The 19,737-nt window shown below is 29.8% G+C and overlaps 1 protein-coding gene across 1 annotated transcript; it reads left to right on the plus strand.

The window, feature by feature from the left end:
• Positions 1-7,016: 7,016 nt before the first annotated feature.
• LOC135956811 (gamma-butyrobetaine dioxygenase) lies at positions 7,017-19,184 on the plus strand. Its single transcript, XM_065507400.1, has 5 exons — positions 7,017-7,375; positions 7,479-7,695; positions 13,869-13,995; positions 14,091-14,399; positions 18,729-19,184. Exons 1-5 carry the CDS (start codon positions 7,082-7,084, stop codon positions 19,045-19,047), a joined length of 1,266 nt encoding a protein of 421 aa, XP_065363472.1. The 5' UTR covers positions 7,017-7,081; the 3' UTR covers positions 19,048-19,184.
• Positions 19,185-19,737: the final 553 nt, after the last annotated feature.

A 19,737-nucleotide genomic window follows, 5' to 3' on the forward strand; every position in this document is an offset into this window, starting at 1 on the left:
TTATTTGTTACATGTACTGCTTTTTTTCATTGATGTACTTTTTTTATATCTGGCTACCCTAGCCCACATACAAATTTCCTCTAGAAATTGGACTTTATCTGTCATAAATGTCAAACTTATCTACTCAAATTTTACTCCAAATAAGTTCTATATATACGAAGTTCATGTCACCTAATTTTATGATGATCGGTCCATAACACTATACAACAAAATCAAATTTTATACAAAATTACAAGGTCCGACCAATAAATTTTGATAGAGGAGACAAAAATAAATAAAATAAAATTCGTAATAAATTAACCCTCGGCTCTCTTTTGTTATGTCTTATTTCTGACTTTCTGGATGAATTTTCCGTTTTGGTGTATTTAATAACTTATAGTAAAATTTTACGGATAATATTTTTGCGGAACATTTTTACCCCTTAAATACCTGTTGTAATGGTGTTTTTTGCTCATTTTTAAAAGAAGGACAAATAAGACCCATGCCTTGAGGATTTAGAGGGTTAACATATTCTACAAAAATATTCTCCGTAACATTTTACATAACTTTGCTGAACACATTTTATACCTAAAAGGTTTCTTATGACGATTAACCATAATAATGTGCCAGAGTTGGGAAACTTTAACCCCCCTTCAAATGAAATTGAGATGTAAACTTTCAAAACGCCGATACACGTGTCTTTTTTTTTGTATCTCCTCTATCAAAATTTATTTGTCGGACCTCGTATTTTTTTTTGGTGTAGTGTAATTAGCCATAGCTGCCATATAAGGTCCTCTTCCGTAAATCAAAATGTGAAAAATGTTTTTGCTCATTTACTTAGTGTTCTTACTTCTTTTTAAATATAAATTTTTAAATTTACTTATGAAATATTAAGATTTTTAGCTCAGCATCCATTAAATATTTTCTGTTAAAATAAAAAAGCACTCAAGGTGTATACATATTTCGAGGCCTTTACAAATTGCGCCTATTACTTGTTTTCTTTTACTGCGGTTGCGTTTATATTATCATGCCACAACATTTTTAATAAAATTAAAATAAAACTAGAGTAAACTTGTACAAAAAAATAATAAAAAACACAAACTTGTGCTCATAATTAAATTTGTTAAGATTAAAATATGAGACCATTTAAAATTGAATTAGTTTACGTCACTACTTCAATGTGATTTCAGTTTTATTTCCCATAGACAAGTGGTCTTATCTGCTCGAACACTGATGTGTCGCTTTTACATTTGCTGAAGAGCATCTTCCCACTTTTTTCTGTTATTTTTTTCATTTTTGCTTCATCATCGTCGTCATTTTCATGTGCATTTAGTTGTTGTAGTTGCTGGGTGGATGGGTTCGTTAACCCCATAAATATGTTACAATTTTATAATCAATAAAATGTATATTAAAATCTATTGCTTTTGCATGTAACTAGTCTATAAACTCTACTTACTACATTGACATTGTAACTCCTTTCGTCTAACTGGCTGGCTGGCTGACTACGTGTCTCTACCATCTATACACGTCTAACTGTCTGACTATCGTTAAAACAAAACGTGGAAGAAAACTACCATCAACTATATCGAGCAGATAGATAGATACAAATGGGTTATAGTTTCTGGTTACATGTGTACAACATTATCATCTGTATTCGGTATGCTTGTGCATCTGTATAAATTTTAGTTTAATATTCTTTGGAATTTGCTACTATTTTATTACTAAATACATATATGTATGTATCGATGTTTACTCTGTGGAAATGTGTCATATGAGATGATAGTTCATTTTTATAAATTTTTTTTGTTTGTTGTTGATTTTATTACTTTTTCTGCTCTACTCTTCTCTATGATTATCCTTATCAATGAAATTTGTTGTGACGTATTATCATGTATTTATAGTCTCTTGTTTTATTTGATTTAATAGTGCTTGCCACATGCCTTTTTTTCGGAAGCACTTGTCAATTAAGTTTGAAGTGTGCATAAGTGATTAAGGTTACCAGATGTATATGTGGCGTACAAATATTTATTTGAATTTTTACAAATTCTCTTTTGTTGTGAATTACTATTTTAACTATATACTATAATGTAGATACTAGGGTATTCATTCGACTAATGATCGTTCGACTAATCGAATAATTTCTTACGAATAATTATTCGAACAATTTAAAAATGGCCATTTTCGAATAACGAATAATTCGAACAATTTTATGTATAATAATCGAATAAAACAAATATAAATGTACATAAATATATTTATATTTATTAAATTAATTAACATTTTTCATAATTCCAAATTGAAATAAGTAATAATGACTTACAAAAATTGTATTGTTACGTTTTAACCTTTTCAAAACGCTGGTTTATTTCCTTTAAAGTAACCGGATACTTTTGATTGCAAATAAAAGCCGTTTAGTAGTTTGAAAATTGTAACAACTATTTATTTATTTAAAAATGTACAACAACAACAGAATTAAATAGTCACTCAATGTTTTTTATACACGATTATAAATTCGCAGAAATACAGACACTTTGTAATGTACACGAATTCACTTGAAAAATACAGCACACTTTAAGGCACTCAGTTGATGTTTATTCGAATAGCGTCTCTGATAAACTGACTAACGACTGCAACCTCTGCCACTATTTATAACACTGCCATCTGAACTCTAGATTCCTCTTTAACTGTCTAGAACATACGCCATCTGTGGTGTACTTTCTACAATGTTCTTTAACTGAATATTCGAATTCGAATATACGGTCGCAGCAATCAGCGTTGCCAACTTACGATCAATGGTCAACTGAAAGCTTTTATTCAATGTTAACAATGCCCACAGATATGTTAAAGTTTGGGCACTGCTATTTGAAAGCATTATGCAACTTTAAGTCATCCGTTAAAATCGTTATATTTGAATTCAAGTACAATTTCGTAACAGTATTGTTTCTAAAATTGACAAATAACTAAAGATTAAGGGAGTATTTTGATCACTGGTCCGACAGCTCCTTCTATAAATACATAAGTATTAAATAAATCTAATGAGAAACACAAAATATTTCAAACTTACGTTTTGTTGCAAGAAGTGTGGTTCGTCTTGTACATGGAGTTCGTCTTGTACATGATATTAAACATCGTTGGAAATCATTGTCTAACATGTTAATAAACTTATTGCGTATGTATTTATAAATATATCAATCGTGCACTGTCTGACTTAAAATTAGCCACGTTCACTGACAATGATATCAAACTTTTGACAGATTTGTGTAGTTCCCTAAGACCACTTGATTAAGCAAAGATTCGCAACCGTAATAGAGCTTGCGGGTATAATACAATTTGTTATTTGTTATTGTTAAAAAGTGAATAATTTATTTACTAAAAAATTGGTTATTCATTTTAATACTTGAATTAATTGACGACGCACAATGGGGGATCTGAAAAAAAAGTGGAAATAAATCTGTAACTTCTAAACGAATAGCCCGATTTTAATCAGATTTCCCATGGCTATAGAGGAGGTATCGATAAGTTTAAGTTTTGAATTTGGGCTTAAACAATCAAGGGGGGCCGAGCCACAATGCCCCAAAGTGGGGCACCTCGGGTATATCAAAAATTAAAAATGATGCCAAATGCCCTAAAGTGGGGCACCTCGGGTAAATCAAAAATTAAAAATGATGCCAAATTTTTGTTTGCGATCCGATTTGAAAGATATATGGAATATATATGGAATTTACTAGACGAGATCTACAAAAAACATTGCTTTAGCCATATATTATCTCTTACAGTTTACGAGTTATTCGCATTTGAAAAGTAAAATTTTATTTTTTTTGCCTACCTTGGTCTGCCATTTTGCTAATAACGGATCCAATTCTTTCCCGATTTTCTTGAGGTATCTTTTTTTGAATTAACAACAAATTTATTAATAATCTTAAGAAAGAATTGTTAAAAAATATCTACTGAGTCAAAAGTTATGTGCATTCAAACTTAAAAAAAATAAAAAAGTCGTTTTTTCGCCATTTTTTTTTTCGAAAAAAGTACCTACATTAATTTTAAATTTATTTTAAGCAATGTTTTTTGTAGATCTCGTCTAGTACATTCCATATATATAAAAATCTTTCAAATCGGATCGCAAACAAAAATTTGGCATCATTTTTAATTTTTGATATACCCGAGGTGCCCCACTTTGGGGCATTGTGGCTCGGCCCCCCCCCCCTTGGTTGTTTAAGCCCAAATTCAAAACTTAAACTTATTGACACCTCCTCTATAGCCATGGGAAATTTTATTAAAATCGGGCTATTTGTTTAGAAGTTACAGATTTATTTCCACTTTTTTTTTTCAGATCCCCCACTGTGCGACGTAAATAAGTTCTTAATACATTTATATTGTACTTGAATTCAGCATCATGTCCAACTATCTCAAATTTTTTAAAGCGTATCTCCAACACGGACACAAAAGTGCTTGTTAGTCAATTGTTTTATAGATTGTTTGGGAGGGAATCTGATCAAAATATTTTGTATGCATATTTTTTAAAGGAATTTTACAGTTACATATATAAATTTTTCTATTGAAAATGGAAAAATAAAAACCAACTTTTAAATTTGTTATCCTGAATCCCGCAATTCCTAAAAAAGTTTTGAAAAATTCCAAAAATGGGATTTATTTAGTGTTTTGTCTGAAATATCCAGACCAGGGTCGGATATATCGAAACCCATTACAAAATAATTAAGATCATCTTTGGCATCTAAATCTATTTTTTAATATATACTATGCGATTAGAGAATTTTTACTCTTAAATTGAATTTTACATACAAAATAGGCGTTTTTTGGATGGACCTGGTGCGCTCGGTATCAATCATTTAAATTTTTGTTTTATTTTAAATAATTGATGTAAAGTTAGCTTTTCAAAAAGTATAAATTCCTTATACATTTGCTATGAAATTTTTTAGATAACTTAAGAAGAAAAAAGGTACTTTTTTACCAAAAAAAACTAGTGAAAAATCGCCAGTTTTATTTTTTTTTTAAATTCTAATGCTTATAACTTTAAACTCAGTCCTTATTTTTAAACAATTCTTTTTTTATTTGGCACATTAATTTATTGCTAGTGAAATATTTGGACCCGCTGTTATCAAAAAACTGGAGTAGTGTGGGTAAAAATGTTGAAAATTTGATTTTCAAATGCGAATATCTCCTATGCTATAAGAGAACTGATATCCAAATATTTGAAATCGAAGCATTATGAAGAAATAGAATCGTTTTAAAAATTTATCATATCCGAGGTGTCTCTATTTTGGGGGCCTCTGGTCGCGTCTCTGTTGGTCCCATGAGGTCCAAATTCAAAACTAAATCACGACAAAACTTCCTCTTTGCGCATATGAAATTTCTTTCAAACCGAACTAATCGTTATTTTTACAGATTTATTTCCCAACTTTTGCCTCTCAAAGTTGGTCACCTCGTGTCTCAAATTTTATTAAAAAAATCGCCAAAAAATCCATTTATGATCCGAATGAGCTGAAATTTAAAATATAAATAATACTTGAGAAGGTCTACAAAAATACGCTTCCATATGTAGGTTATCATCTCTATTAGTTTAAGATATACATATTTAGGTTTATTGATTTATTATACCCTTCACCTTCGTGAAAAGTCTATATATAAGTTTGTCATTCCGTTTGTAATTGCCACAATATAATTTTCCGACCCAGATATCTTCGGGATCCAAATCTTCAATAATTCTTCTTCAATAAAGCTTCCTATTTAAAATCAACAAAATCGGTCTACAAATGGCTGAGATATGAGGAAAAAACCAAGACAACCTCGATGTTTGACCTATATCTGAATTACTAAGTCATTAACATACACAATATGGATATATAATGACTGATATTTCAAAGACATTTGCAACGGCGTATATAAGTTGGAGCTACAATGGGTCAAAATCGGAAAAAATTAAATTTTGAAACTAAAAAAAAAACATTTTGAAATTTAAAATATTAAAAAAATAAATTTTTAAAATAACAATTCGAAAAATTTTTTTTTCCAAAAAATGGAAAAAAGAAATAAGTTTTGTTTACCTAAAAATATTTAAAATTTCTATGTAAAAGTATAATTTGGTGAAGGGTATATAAGATTCGGAACAGACGAATCTCTCTCTTACTTGTTTTTTTTTAAATTTTGGTCGATCTTTTTATGGTTTTTTAGAAATGGCGAGCCTACGGAGGGTCGAAATTTATTTTTAAAATACCAGCTATATTGGTGATAAATTGCTATGATTTCTTCAACTGCTAAAATTTTACATTAATTCAAATTTTATATTTTTCTTTATGGAAAATCACCATACATATTATAATATTTTTAGTTTTTAAGCTAAATGACGTCCCAAATATTTCAATTTTGTTTGTACATCTTCACAACTACTATTTATATTTAAAATTTCAGCTTATTCTGATCATAAATGGATTTTTGGCGATTTGTTTAAAAAATTTGAGAACTGAGGTGACCAACTTTAAGGGGCAACGCAGTGGCCCCCATTAGCGCTAGGTAGCCGAACAAACGTAACTTAACTCGAATAGTTCACGAGATACCGAATTATTAAAAAAAAAATAAAATTCTAAACCACTGGCCACTATATTATACAATTTTGAAATCTCAATATATTAGATTAAATTAATATTTTTGTGTAAATCCCTCATATAAAAAAAAACTCAATCAATCTTATCAATTATAGTTTTATTTCATTTATCTGGTCACTTTAAAATTAATGCTACAAAGTCCAGTAATTCAACTCACATACATAAATTACTCACACACACACTATTTAAATAAAGCAACAATAAATAATTTAACCCAATAGTAACAATAACAATAAAATATTAAATGTTAATCAGTTTGATGAGGCAGCACAAATGTTTGGAGGGGGCCAGCAATGATTACACAGCGAAAGTTGCGTATGCAGGCAGTCTAGACTGGCGCTTCAAAACTTAGACGCTATGAAAGCAGTCAGTCTTTTTAAAACCGGCAACAAGTTGAGACAACTAAAGAAACTGATAAAGAAATACAAATAAATAGCTTTTAAATTTAAAATTCAAACAAGAAATATAAAAATCTCACAGAAATGTTAACGAAAACCTTTAAAAATTTAATAAAAAATAAAAACAATTCCATACAGACAACATCAGTGTTGCTGAAACGCTTCATCAGTGCTTGTGTAGAGAATGGAAAATTTGTTGTGGTTCAGGAGGAAGCCGATGTGGATGTTACATTAAATCCATCAAAAGAACCATTAAAATTTCCCGGTGTTTGGTTACGTGATAATTGTTATTGCGAGCAGTGTTTTCATCCCACTTCCAAATCACGTAAACACGATTGGGATAAATTCGATGTGAAGGTTAAAGTTGAAAAATTGCAAGTGAGTTTTAATGATGCCTTTCTCCTTCTCTCTGCTCTGCTGTGTTTTGGTTTTAATGATCCATTAATTTTGTGTCTTTGTTTTGTATTTATTTTGTGTGTAGACAAATAATAACACAAAACAACTAATTGTCAATTGGAGTGATAAACATCAATCGGTGTATGACTTGAAATGGCTGCAGGAACGTGCATTTAATGATAAGAGACGTGCTCAATATTTAAGTGATTTCTATCGTCCGAAACCCAAACATTGGCAGGGTTCAGAATTTGAGAATATTGTTGAGGTGCTGGAATTCAAAGATGTTATGAACAGTGACGAAGGTAAGGAACTTTCAAGTTTATTTCTCATATTCTTGTTAGACAAAAGGTAGCAAATATGTTATTTCGTTTAGTTACAAGACAAAAAAATATTCCTAAATATAAATCACAATCTTAAATTTAAATGTAAAGAAAATTATTCTATTTAAGTCAAATATTATATGAGAATAAACAATATAATAAACCTCAAATAGTCACGGATTAAAATGAATCATTGATTCAAATAGAAACAATTCTCAAAACAATGGTGAATTTAACCCGAGTACAAATTGTCAAATAATCGATGACTTAAACAGAATAAAGATCTTTAAATAAACGTGAAAATAAACCGACTAAAAACTTTAACGAATCCATGATTTAAATGAATAAAAACTTCAAATAATCAAGAATATAAACGGAATTAATATATCCAAATAATCATGGATTTAAACAGAACACAAAACCTTAATTTACAATTCTGAAATAATCGTGAACTTAAAGATAATAAAATCCAGGACAAAATTTGTAAATAGTGGTGGATTTAAACAGAACACAAACATGGAATAATCGTGGATTTGAACAGAATAAAATCATGAACAAAGCTTTCAAATAAAATAGGCTTTAAACAGAATACAAACTTCAAATAATCTTTAAATAATAGCGAATATAAACAGAATGAAATTCTGGACAAAACTTTCAAATATTCGTGGATCTGTATAAATCACTCGCAGATTTATTTGGAGTCAAATTTTGAATTAATCCTGTATTTGTAAAAAGTCAGAACTGAGAAATAATTCTAAATTTATTCATCGTCAAATTTGGAATTTATCGTGAATTTATTTAGAGTCAGAACCAAATTTCGAATTGATCGTGGTTTTATTCAGAATCTAATTTTTAATTAATCGTGGTTTTTTTCACAATCAAGTTTTTAATAATTTATCGTGGATTTATGCAGGATGAAATTTTAAACCAATCGTGGCTTTATTTTGAGCAGGCTTGGGCGGTAATGATTACATTGTGTAATATATTACTGGTACATTACCATTACCTTGTAATTGTAATTGGATTTTTGCAATTACAATTACTTGTAATGTGTAATTGAACAATAGCACATTACAATTACATGTAATTGTAATTGAATTTTTCAATTACAATTACAAGTAATTGTAATTGCAAAATTTTACATTACAATTACATGTAATTGTAATTGAAAAATGTCAATTACAATTACAAAATTAAGAAAAAGTAATAGTAATATGACTAAAACTATGTAATGATTACTTTCAAAGTATTTATTATTAAAAAAAATATAAAATTACTGAAGTTACCAATTATTTATTTTTATAGTGTGCAGTAGAATGCCGACACCAGTATATTATATAGTAACACATACATATCTACTGATGCATACTCGATTAATTAAATTAGTCTTCAGTTTCCCAACAAAGATTGAAAATCTTTATATAAGTATAGTTTGTAAACAATAATTTTTAAATTTTTTCGAAGTACATATGTATATGGATTTTTAGCAACTTCGAATTCTCTGAAATTCAAAGTATACATTCTACTCATTTCAAGACGTATTAACTCGAAACTCCAACTTCATATCATTTTATATCCCTCTAAATTAGAACATTTACTTCTCAGAACTAACATATTGACCATTTTTGAAATATAATGTACGACTATTGAACAAAATTAACAAACTATTTTTAAAACGAAGTAAATTTGTAAGTTATGATTTACATTTAAAAACAAGTAAGAGTACTATATTCGGCCGTGCCGAGTCTGAAATACCCTCCACCGAAATATGATGAGAATTATAGAAGTTACATCCTCATCCTATTATGTATGAGGATTGAGAAAATGTCATTGAAATACTATTAAATAAATATAGGAAATAATATAACAATTGTTAAAAATACTATTTTGCGCAGAAGTTATTTCATTTTGAATGTAAAATAATTACTAGCATAACCCGGTGCACTTCGCTACCCCTACCCTAGTAAAATTAAAAAAAATATGAAAGGAAATACGAAAATAACACATACAAAATTTGAGAATCTCTCAATTAAAGATCACTTGATATTCGAAAATAACTAACTAATTTTGTATGGGAGATACCACTCCACTGCTCTGATCTCACCCATTTTTATACCTTTTATGTAAATATCAAGCTTTACTTTAACTTTCCTTTATAAGGGAGGGGTCATTCCTACTAAGCCGATCATGCTTAGCTAAACTTCGAACAGGGAACAGGAATAAAATCGTTTTTAGCTAACCTCCGTAGAATGGTAATAAATTGATTGATTCTTTTAGAATTATAGTTCTCCAGATATTCAAAATTAATTATTTACTTTGTGCCACAATGCAATCCCGACCATTTTCAGCCAAACTGTGTAAAATGGTAAGAGAGCTATGCGGACAAAGTTTGAAGAACCTTGCAATTATTACTTTGTATGGGAGGTGACTACCTCCTTTTCGGCCCCTCCCATTTTGGTTCCCAGATATTCTAAATCAGTATTTACTCTGTATGGGAGGTGCTATGCCCTCTAATCTAATTCCGTCTATATTCAGCTAAACTCCGCACAGTAATAAGAAATTAATTCGCTAAAAGTTTAAACACTTTTACAATTATAGTTCTACAGATATTCGAAATTAATTCAGATATTCCCGAACAATTTCAGCGAAACTATGCAAAATTATAAGTGAGCCATTTAGACTAAGTTTGAAGAATCTTGCAATTATAGTTCACAAAATATTTTGAAATAACTATTTACTTTGTATGGCAGGCGACTCATAATTTTTTCCGACCCGTCCCATTTTTCATTAAACTTCATGCAGTGATAAACTGTTGAAAATCGTCACAATTATAGTTCTGCACATATTATAAAATAACTATTTACTTATGTACAATTAAATATTTACTTCCATATGCATAAACAGTTTTTTAAATTTGTCAAAGGTTTATAAAACAAATTTTGAATGGAATCTTGTTTTATAAACCTTTGAAAAATTTAAAAATTGTTTATGCATATGGGAGTTAGAAAATAAAAAAAACACATTAAAAATATATTTATTTAAGTGAAATTAAATTACTAAAGTCTTCTTCTTTGTTTTCTATAACAACTCTAACTTAAAACAGAGCGAAATCAATACTGTTTAATTTTTCTCTTATTTATTTACAACAACAAATTCGACAAACACGCATTGCAGACTGGAATATGGTTTTGTTTATATTTGGAACAATGACTTAATCAGGGTTTAATTTAGAGTCGTAATTCTGCCTTAATCAAGGTTTTATTTAGAGTCGGAACTCTGACTTAATCGAGGTTTTAATCGTGGTTTTATTTAGAGTACGAACTCTGACTACTAATGGAATTAGAGTAACTTGTGGACCAGTGTCTTTTTTCAGAAACTATTGAAGGTATGATAAAACTGATTTGTCGTACATTTTACAATTTGTTTGAAACGACAATTGCACATTTGCTTTCATGAGTTATTGATATGTTGACTTTTTATTCTTGTATTGAAATTAATGCGCCTGCTCAACATTTTTATCGGCTCAAGTAAGAAACAAAATTTTTTACAGTTACTTGGTAGAATTTAATGTTTGGTTGTTTTATATAGTTAAAGTGGACACGTAGTTTGGCATATATTTGGTAAGAATTTAAGCACATTTAGATTATTAGGTAAAAATAACTTTTTACCACTGTAACCCAAGTTCGTGTAATGTGGACCACTTAAATTACTTGATTATGTACTACTGGTCCATATTACCCGACAATAACTATGTACTTTGTAAGCAATCTATCTAAGCCAAGAACGCGACTTTTTAGTTTGTATTAATAAAAATATATTGAAATTAAATTTTTTAATCATTCATGATTAGCTGGTTCATGAATTTTATGTATTAAATACTAGTCCACATTACCCTCATATAGTGGTCCATATTACCCTCCAATTTTTTTAATGCTGATTTTTGGGTTCCTTAAAATATTTTCACATAAATTTTTTATCCTTTAACGGAAAAAATTTTCAACTGCAAAAACCATTAGAGAATACATTAGCTAATTTATTGCTTCACAACTCTTTTAATATCCATATATATTGTGGCCAAAATTTAGAAAAAACAAAACGGTAGTCCACATTACCCGAAGTTACTCTATTAAAGGATAAAACATTGAACTAATCGAAGTTTTATTAAGAGATAAAACATTGTACTAATCGAGGCTTTATTTAGAGTCGGAGCTCAGATTTAATCGTGGTTTTATTTAGTGTCGGAACTCTGGCTCAATCGAGGTTTTATTTAGTGTCGGAACTCTGACGTATTCGTTGTTTTATTTAGTGTTGGAACTCTGACTTAATCGAGGTTTTAATCGTGGTTTTATTTAGAGCAGGAACTCTGACTACTAATGGAATTATTAAAGGATAAAACATTGAACTAATCGAGTTTTATTAAGAGGTAAAATATTGTACTAATAGAGGCATTATTTAGAGTCGGAGCTCAGATTTAATCTTGGTTTTATTTAGAGTCGGAACTCTGACTTAATCGTGGTTTTATTTAGAGTCGGAACTCTGACTTAATCGAGGTTTTATTTAGAGTCGGAACTCTGACGTATTCGTTGTTTTATTTAGTGTCGGAACTCTGACTTAATCGAGGTTTTAATCGTGGTTTTATTTAGAGCAGGAACTCTGACTACTAATGGAATTATTAAAGGATAAAACATTGAACTAATCGAGTTTTATTAAGAGATAAAATATTGTACTAATAGAGGCATTATTTAGAGTCGGAGCTCAGATTTAATCTTGGTTTTATTTAGTGTCGGAACTCTGACTTAATCGTGGTTTTATTTAGTGTCGGAACCCGGACTTAATCGTGCTTTTATTTAGTTTCGGAAATCTGACTTAATCTGACTTGGTTTTATTTAGTGTCGGAACTCTGACTTAATCTGACTTGGTTTTATTTAGTGTCGGAACTCTGACTTAATCTTCGTTATATTTAGATCTGGAACTCTGACTCAATCGATGTTTTATTTAGTGTCGGAACTCAGACTTAATCGAGGTTTAGTTTAGTGTCGGAACTCTGACTAAATCTTGGTTTTATTTAGAGTCGGAACCCTGACTTAATCGTCGTTATATTTAGATCTGGAACTCTGACTTAATCGTGGTTTTATTTAGTGTCGGAACTCTGGCTTAATCGAGGTTTTATTTAGTGTCGGAACTCTGACTTAATCGCAGTTTTATTTGGTGTCGGAAATCTGACTTAATCGCAGTTTTATTTAGTGTCGGAACTCTGACTTAATCGTGGTTATATTTAGTGTCGGAACTCTGACTTAATCGAGGTTTTATTTAGTGTCGGAACTCTAACTAATAATAGAGTTATTAAGATATTAATCGATGTTTTATTTAGAGATGGAACTCTGACTTAATCTTGGTTTTATTTAGAGTTGGAATTCTGACATATTTGAGGTTTTATTTGGAGTCAGAACTCTGACTTAATCGTTGTTTTATTTGGAGTCGGATCTCCGAATACTAATGGAATTATTAAGAGACAGAACATTGAACTAATCGAGGTTTGATTTAGAGTCGGAACTCTGACTTATTTGTGGTTTTATTTAGTGTCACAATGGAATTGTTAAGATATTAAACGAGGTTTTATTTAGATCTGGAACTCTGACTTAATCGTGGTTTTATGTAGAGTTGGATCTCTGTCTTAATCATGGTTTTATTCAGTGTCAGAACTCTTACTAATAATGGATTTATTAAGAGTCAAAACTTTGAACTAATCAATGTTGCATTTAGAGTCGGAACTCTGCCTACTAATGTAATTATTAAAAGACGAAATATTGAACTAATCGAGATATTATTTAGAGTCTGCCTTAATGGTGGTTTTATTTAATGTCTTACTAATGAAATTTTTAAGAGACAAAACTTTGACTAATACTGGAATTATTTAGAGACAAAACTTTGAACTATTTTTTAATTAATTTGAAAAAACAGTATCCCAACATTTTTAATAGATCCGGAATTTCGTATTAAAACTGGAATTATACAGAGCCAGAAATTGCCATTAATCATTGATGTATAAAAAGCTCTTTCAGGCAATTTTTCAGTTCGTTACACCTGTAATACAAAATTACCTTCTCCCTTTACACTGCATTTAATCACTCATAAAAAATCCAATTATCTTTTAGCCCTACAAAAATGGCTTGAAGCCCTGGCTATCCATGGTGTGGTCATGATAAAAAATTCACCCATCGAACAAACTGTTGTGAGACAATTAGCTGAACGTGTTGGTTTTATACGGCGCACAACTTACGGGTAATTAACACAGACACATATAAAAACATTTGACAATAAAATGCAAATAAATTTCAATTAATGTTCCCATCTCTTACTCATTTTCTCACTTCTAGCGAAGAATTTATAGTACAATCAAAACCGGGTGCTAAAAATTTCGCTTATCTCTCGGATCCTTTACCACTGCACACTGATTTGCCGTATTATGAGTACAAGCCAAGTTGTAATATTTTACACTGCATGGTGCAATCAAAATCACAAGGTGGCAGTAATTTACTGGTCGATGCCTTCCACATAGCCGATCGCATGCAGCAGGAACATCCAGAGGATTATAAGATTTTAACACAAACGCTAGTGGATTGGAATGATATTGGCAGTGAGGATGATAAACATTTTCATAATATCTGGCGTGCTCCTGTTATATGGTAAGTAATAGGGAGAAGGGGGTGCAGAGGGGATTTGTTGGAATATTTGTTTTTACTTTAGGGATTTGTTTAACAAATTTATTGTCAAGAGCAGTTTGTCATGGTGGTAAGGAAGAGTGAGATTTTTTTTTTCATATTATTTTGTGTTTGTTAAGAATGACATGGTGTGAAGAACCTTTTAATTTTCAAACTATAAGTATTCATGGTTGTGACAAAAGATTAACAGGGACAGTGTTTTGGAAAGGAAAAACTTATGAGGAAATAAATTTTCGAAAACCAATGTTACTTATTTCAGACAGCTATAGAAGAAGTTCAGTGATATATAGAAGCACGATTAATAACTACTAGGCTGATGAATTTTGGTACATTAAGAAACTAGAATAACTTTGTTTGTAATGCATGGAAGTTATTCAATATTTTTTTCATTTCAAAGCCCATTGAATAGTGTTAAAAATAGTTTAATTAGTCTTAAAGATAATTGAATTTAAATGTTCGCCCTGTTCTCCTGTGACGCGAATTAGATGCAATCTTCTCTCCTGCAGTATTGCTGAGTTGGATCCACTCCATATATTTCCATTCAGATCGAAATGAGCGTCATCAGACATGAAAAGACAATTCAGTTTACTTTTGGTAACGGCTTTCATCACACAGAGAAAACAGATTCGTAATGGCAACCGAATTTGTTGCCAATCGAATGATTCTGCCTTGGTGACTGAATTTTACAGTTGTAGATACAAAATTTTAGAATTTGTAACAAATATTCGGTTGCTTCAACTGAAATTCTTCTTTATCGATTGATTTTCAGTTGCTAAAACCGAAAAATTCTATGTATGCAACCGAATCATTCGATTGACAACAAATTCGGTTGCCATTACGAATATGTTTTCTCTGTGCAGCTACCCTGTATTAACCTCTAAACTTTAAAGTTTGTTCCATATTTGTCACTTTTAAAACACTGTTCTTGAATTAAACTGAAAATCACGGTTGCACTCCACAAACAGTAAAATAATCAAAAACGCCATGCACAACAACAACAACAACATATGGCGCATTTAACAACAAAATATTTAAATACAATCGGTTCTACCGATAACAAAAGCAAAAACAAACAGAAGAAAAAAATCAACAAACAAAAAAATAAACCCTCCACGTAGTTGCACATGGTTACCCATGCAACCAAGAAAATAAAGGAACAAAAATCGATTTTCAATTTATTTATTGCAATTTTTAACATTCCTTATTTCCTACCATTCCTTTTCGTTCAATTCCGCTGAAGACGTATGTACAGGCAGGCAGGCGGAGAGAATGAGATGCATACATACCAATACATTTTATCGCTTTGACACTTCATTTACTTTAACACCACTTTAGTACAAATTCCCAGGACTACCAGTCCCAGAGTAGAGGGCGAAGGAAATAGTAGTAGTAGTTTGCTGACGATGCCACCGCCACAATTTATATGTTGAAGTTTATTCCCTAGAAAAAGGAGTTCGTTTACAGGAGACGACTGCCGGTTAGGTTTTGTAGAATACTCACTCATTTATGTATTCCTCTTCTATTCATATTTCATTTGTATGTATGACTGGAGAAGAAGTACTTTAGGCTGACAAACGATGTAGTTAGTAGGAGGAGTATTTAGGTTTGGTGTACAGTTTGCTTTGCTGCGGTTTATAAGTATTTAGAAGAATTCATAAGAGTTAGAGGGAAAATTGTAGGCTTTATTAAAAATTGTAAGCAAAATTTATAGATTGTGGATTAACTTTTATATTTAATTGATTAAACGAAGTTTAAACCTTGAATATTATGGTTTAGATATAATTTATTTTGTTTTAAACTCAGTTTAAACTATAATTAGTAAAGCAAAACATATATATGGATTTCAACACGCAGTATTCGAAATGAATCGACTTTGCTTCAGATATGTTCTTTACAAAATGTTTATATAATATCGACATGGTGCAAAAGTCGAAAAAAAGTATATAACAGCAGGAAAAAGTTATAAGAACTATAAAAATATCAAAAACAAAAATAAATAATCGAATAAAAAATAACCGGTTTTTAAATAATCGATTAAAAAATAACCGGTTCTTAATAAATCCAATAAAAAAGAAACACTTTATTTGGAATAGAATACAAAACCATATATAATGGAAGAAAAGAACCTTTAACTAAATAATCGAATAAAAAAGAGTCGGTTTTTAGGAAACGAATAAAAAATTAAAAGGTTATTGTAAAAAAGAATGATAAAATTCCAATAATATATATAATCGAATGACAAAATTAACTAATTCCCAATGAATCAATGAAAAAAGAACCGGTTTTTAGGAAACGAATACAAAAATTAACCGGTTCTTAAAATAAATCGAATAAAATTGAAATGATTCTTAAAAAATCGAATAAGAAAATAACCGGTTCTTAAAGAATCGAATAAAAAAAATAACCGGTTCAAATATAATCGAATAAAAAATTTAAATATAATAGAATAAATTCAAATGCTATAGAAACGAATGACAAAATGCATCGCTTTTGTGGAAACGAATAAAAAAATTAACCGGTTCTCAAAAAATCTAATAAAATATTAGACGGTTTATATTGAATCACAAAGAATCTGAGAAAAATTAAACGTTTCCTGAAGAATCGAATAAAATAGAACCGTTATTCAAGAATCGAATAAAAAAATAACTGGGTTTTTGGAGTGTAATTAAAAATAAACCGGTTTCTAATGAATCGAATGACAAATTAAAATGGTGCACAAAGAATCCATGAACAAATCAACATAAAATTAACCAGTTTTTAAAGAATTTAATGAAAAATAATCGGTTATAAAAGAACCGAATAAAAAATTAACCGGTTCTTAAGGAAACAAATAAAAACATCACCTATTCTTAAATAGTGAAACAAATGAACCTGTTCTTAATGACTCTTAACGAACCGAATAAAAAATATAACCGGTTTTCAATGAAACCAATAAAAAAAGTATCGTTTCTTAAGAATCGTGTGCAAATAAAATGGTATTTAAAGAATCGAATGAAAATAATTCAGGTTTTCGATTATTTTTATTGACTTTTTTATCCAAAAAATGATTATGTAAATTTCTTTTGAAACACACAATACATAAATGTCCATCAAATTTTGCAATGCTTAGTAATGTCACATATTGGCAATTCCATATCATCGTACGTGACATTTGTACGCCTATAGAGTGGAATAGATTTTGCAAAAATAAGAGTATCTTAAAAATAATTTGGTCTTTATGTTCCATTCATAGGGTACGATATTTTATAAAAATAAAAAGTTCTTTCGGAATATTGTTGTCCAAAATATTGAGCGAAATAAGGGTATATCGTACGTGACATAAAACGGAACTCATTTTGAGGTACATGTAGAAATATACGAAAATATTCGAATCATGAGAGGCGTTATGTTTTCTTTTAATTTCTTACACTAAACGAAATATTTATCCTTTACAATCCGTCATATTTAAATAAAAACAATCCTTGGATGATTTTATAATAAATAAAATTTAATATCGTTTTTTCTCTTATAATAAAACAATAAGGGTACTCATTTAAACGCTTAAGTTTCCCATTTGTTCAATTGTGTAAATTTGCGCGACGTGTTTCATGAACCCACCTTTTCAATTTTGTGCAAGTTTATACATTAAATTTGTCTCTATTTGATACAAATGTCAAATAAAAATAAATTCAACAAAAGCCTTAAAAAATAAATTTTCAAATTGTATAAATTTTAATTTTAAAAATGTTGAATGAAAGTTAAATCTTTGGAACAAACGGTGATATACATAGTGTGTAAGATTTTATTTATATTCTATCTGTTGGTTAATGTTTTCAGACACAATGCCATTTAATCCAATCATTCTGTTCCAAAGTTACACAATTTTCACAAGCACAAAATTTTTATATTTTTTGATTTTTATTTCTTATAAATAAAAATAAACAAAAGCAGCTGATTCATCAAATGCACAATAAATTCAAGTTTGCGAGTCTAAATTGACGCGCAAACTTATCGGAGTTGTGCAAACGAATTTCCATACATTTTTTGACAGTTCATTTGCGAGAGTGTAAAAATGCACAGATTGCACAGTTTACGAGACATATAAGCGTTTACATGAGGACCCTTAATATATATTCTGTAAATATTAATAGAAAATATACATTCGGCTTCAATAAAATATTAGACAACAGCAAAAAATTCATTCAAATTCATTTCATACTACAAACTAATTGATATAATTTTATTTAAAATATAGTAGTTCTTAAAATTCTTCTTATTTAAGATTTTATTTATTTTTCTCTATTTTCTTTACAGCTTGGACAAAGACGGCAATTATACGCGTTTAAATCACAGTATACCCCAACGTGACAGTCACTTTTCGGTACAATTGGAAGAAGTTATACCCTGGTATGAGGCTTACGAGAAATTTGTACGTCTCGCTCGTAAGGATGCCTATGCTTTCAAGACGAAGCCCGGTAATGTTTTGACTTTTAATAACATACGGCTGCTGCATGGTCGCGAAGGTTATGATGATTCCGATGATAATGTACGTTATATTGTGGGAGCCTATCTTGACTGGGATATTATCTATTCAAAGTTGAGAGTATTGAAAACGGCGGCGAAGGGAAATTAAGTAAAAAATAAGTTTATTAGTTATAATTTTTTAATTGTCAAGAGAGATTGTAAGTAAGAATTTGCATTTACTCGACGTTAATATTTGTTACATTTAGTTTTTATTATTGTTAATAAATTTTACTGGTAAAAATTTAATTTAAATGTTTTTAAAAGTAGTTTTATGGGTTTTATTTTCACTATTTTGAAAAAGTACCAACTGCAGTGGGAACGATAGCAAAATACATGGTAATAAATATGTAACTTACAAACACCTGGTCGGCTTTCTTTGAAACTAGGGACATAATATGTTTTTGAAGGTATCAGTTTTAAGCTGAAATGGCGCTACAGTGGACAAAAGATGGCTACGTCAAACTTTTGACGCCTCACAGTGGAAAATTTTGGTAACGTTTGAATCAAAAATTAAAAAAACGTACAAATTTGTCAAAGGGGGCAAGGTTTTTGGAACTTCTGAGGTGTAAATAATGGTTTTTTATATAAGTATTTGGTATTTTTGAAAACCTTAGGACTTGAGGATTGATATTTTAGTAAAATTAAACGATTTTATAAAATCTCTTGATTTTATAAAATCGAGCAAAAATGTATACATCTTACATTCACATTGCGTAGAGAATCCCTCCAATCCTAATAAATAATCATATACTACCTCAACAAACTGAAGTTAAATATCTAGGTCTGCATCTAGACTGAC

This window comes from Calliphora vicina, chromosome 4 (genome assembly GCF_958450345.1).
Source record: "Calliphora vicina chromosome 4, idCalVici1.1, whole genome shotgun sequence".
Taxonomy (NCBI): Eukaryota; Metazoa; Arthropoda; class Insecta; order Diptera; family Calliphoridae; genus Calliphora; species Calliphora vicina.

Excerpts from the sequence above, each read along its gene's own strand:
- LOC135956811 (XM_065507400.1), top strand. The coding sequence starts at position 7,082 with ATGTTAACGAAAACCTTTAAAAATTTAATAAAAAATAAAAACAATTCC. Across the intron at positions 7,696-13,868 it reads TGTTATGAACAGTGACGAAG|CCCTACAAAAATGGCTTGAA; the intron begins GTAAGGAACTTT and ends ATTATCTTTTAG. Across the intron at positions 13,996-14,090 it reads ATACGGCGCACAACTTACGG|CGAAGAATTTATAGTACAAT; the intron begins GTAATTAACACA and ends TCTCACTTCTAG.